This window comes from Sciurus vulgaris (assembly GCF_902686455.1).
Source record: "Sciurus vulgaris genome assembly, chromosome: 6".
In the NCBI taxonomy this organism is placed as follows: Eukaryota; Metazoa; Chordata; class Mammalia; order Rodentia; family Sciuridae; genus Sciurus; species Sciurus vulgaris.
The window spans coordinates 75,186,453-75,188,703 of record NC_136466.1 but is presented as its reverse complement, the minus strand read 5'-3'; the positions used below and the strand labels follow the sequence as shown (position 1 = coordinate 75,188,703).

Genomic DNA, 2,251 nt, shown 5'->3' with positions numbered 1-2,251 from the left:
GATTCAAGCAGTGAGAGTACTGCTTCTCAGCCAGGTGGGTAAAAAAGGAATTTCACTAAAATTTAATACTCGACAATCAGAGTGTCTTAAGAGACTCAGAAATTCAGGTGCACTGAACAAAGAACAAGAAAGAGTGAACTGAAGCTAAACCAGTTGTGGTAGCAGTGTTGTTTTACCACAGAGAGGAGTGGTATCACACAGAGAGAAACGAAATGAAGTATTTGGCAAGGAAAAACCTCTAGATCAGAAAAACAGAGTGAACTTTGCTGCACAACAAACTGGTGTTTGGAAGGTGCTCTGTATTTCTCAACTGGCAAATGAAGAACTGAGGCAGAATCATCTTGAGAAGGCCACAATGAAGCTTGCTGCTGTGGAAGTCCAGGATATCATAGCAAACATTACCATACCATCCCAGAAAGCACCTAATATGTGGTCTAGGATGTACCTAACAGAATGTGAGTGAAACAGGCACATAGATGATGGTGCCCAGGGGAAATTCGAGTCAGAAAAACAGAAAGGAGTCTAACTAGTTTTGCCTTTGAGTCTGGTGGCAAAAGTAGGGTCAGGAATCTGAAAGGGAGATGGGAATACACTCAAGGACTAACCCTGGTAGGCTATGTTCATGAGCAGCAGAGTTTGTGACAGATTGGCTCCACTGCCTCACTTCTTGGAAGATTTCTGAGATCCAGACTCCCAGCAGAGATCAGCATCTGTCAAACCCTAGAGATGTGTTCATCTAATATCTCCAGAGTAGATATCCCCAACAAAGCCCCTAAGATCTGATTAGACCTGAGTCCCAGCTGTCAGAGCTCCCCTGGTAAAACTCTGCAGCAGCCCCATCCTGGAAGTATGCTCACTTTTGTCCATCTGAACAAAATTCCAATCAACAGTACTTCCCATTCCATCATACCTTATATTAGTAAGAAGGGAAACTTAGAGCTATTTCAACCAGCTTCAGTTTAAGTCCACTCCAACTGACAGCTCAATGAGCAACACAAAAAGAGGGAGGAGTTAATAACCTGGAGTCCATGTAAATAACCCAAAAAGAAACAGAAAGAAGTACAGCTGGGCATAGGTCGTGACCACCCATTCTTGCCAACTGTGTTGACTACTTCAGTGGAGAGGAAGAATTCTTTAATTTTTCATCAAGAATCAGTTTTCTCTCTCTCTCTTTTTTCTTTTGGTGTTCTTGATGTGCTGTTTGATTTGTGGACATATACACATATATTTCTTTCTTTCTTTTTTTACTATTCTAATTTGTTTATTAGGTATGAACTTTACAAACATCATACTTACATTAGCGGTAACAATGGAGCTGGAGGGTATTGCACCTTCTCCACCGTACATAATGAGAACCACAAATAGTGTTCTGGAACTTGTGAACCTTTTCAAGGCCACCACTCTGCTGGCCTGCAGATGTTAGGCCACCCATCTCCTTGTGCTTGTAGACTGGTTTTGTGATCCATTGGGTGTCAGGATTTCTTCTGATAGTTTTATGGAATGGATCAATGAGGAAAATCTCAAAGAATTTGTACATGGAATCTTCACCAACCCCACAAGAATTCAGGATGCTCAGAGACCCACAGTGGCGTCCAGGTCTCTTCTCAGCAACAGACTGAAAGTTTACAGCAAACTTAAGCTGTTTAACACCATGATGGACAGACTTGCCATACGTTGTACCCTTAGGAACTGGGCATTTGCAGCCACCACAGCACATGTGAATCCTGTATGTGACAGCCTTTCTTGGCCTCGTATCAAAGTCTGCATGCTTTATGTGGCCAGGTGGGGCAGGGAGCCCTGTGGAGCTCAGAGAGCCAGCAGTACTGCCAGCAGTGCACTCACAGAAGAAAGCACATCACATCCAACTGCTTCTTCCTCCATAACTCCCGGATGTGCTTGTATGCACCCATCTTGGCTTACCTGATGGTTGCTGCCAAACTGAAAGTCTATTTCTTTTTTTTTTTTTTCTTTTTCTGATACTGAGACTTGAACCCAGGGGTTTTTCACCACCGAGCCACATCCCTAGCCCTTTTTATTTTATTTTTTCATTTGGAAACAGGGTCTTTCTAAGTTGTCTAGGGTCTCAATAAATTGCTAAGTCTGGCCTTGAACTTGAGATCCTCCTGCCTCAGCCTGCAGAGCTGCTGGGATTATAGGCGTGTACCACCATGCGCAGCATGTTTAGCATTTTTAATATAGTTATTTTTCTTTGCCCTTTGTTATGATTTAAATATGAGATGTCCCCCAAAAG

General features: G+C 42.8%; 1 protein-coding gene across 1 annotated transcript; it reads right to left on the bottom strand.

The window, feature by feature from the left end:
- Positions 1 to 1,297: 1,297 nt before the first annotated feature.
- Positions 1,298 to 1,717, bottom strand: LOC306664328 (large ribosomal subunit protein eL15-like; the record flags this gene model as incomplete). Its single annotated transcript, XM_079145158.1, has 1 exon — positions 1,298 to 1,717. The coding sequence occupies one exon, from the start codon at positions 1,715 to 1,717 to the stop codon at positions 1,298 to 1,300; it is 420 nt and encodes a 139-aa protein (XP_079001284.1).
- Between the last annotated feature and the right edge of the window lie 534 nt (positions 1,718 to 2,251).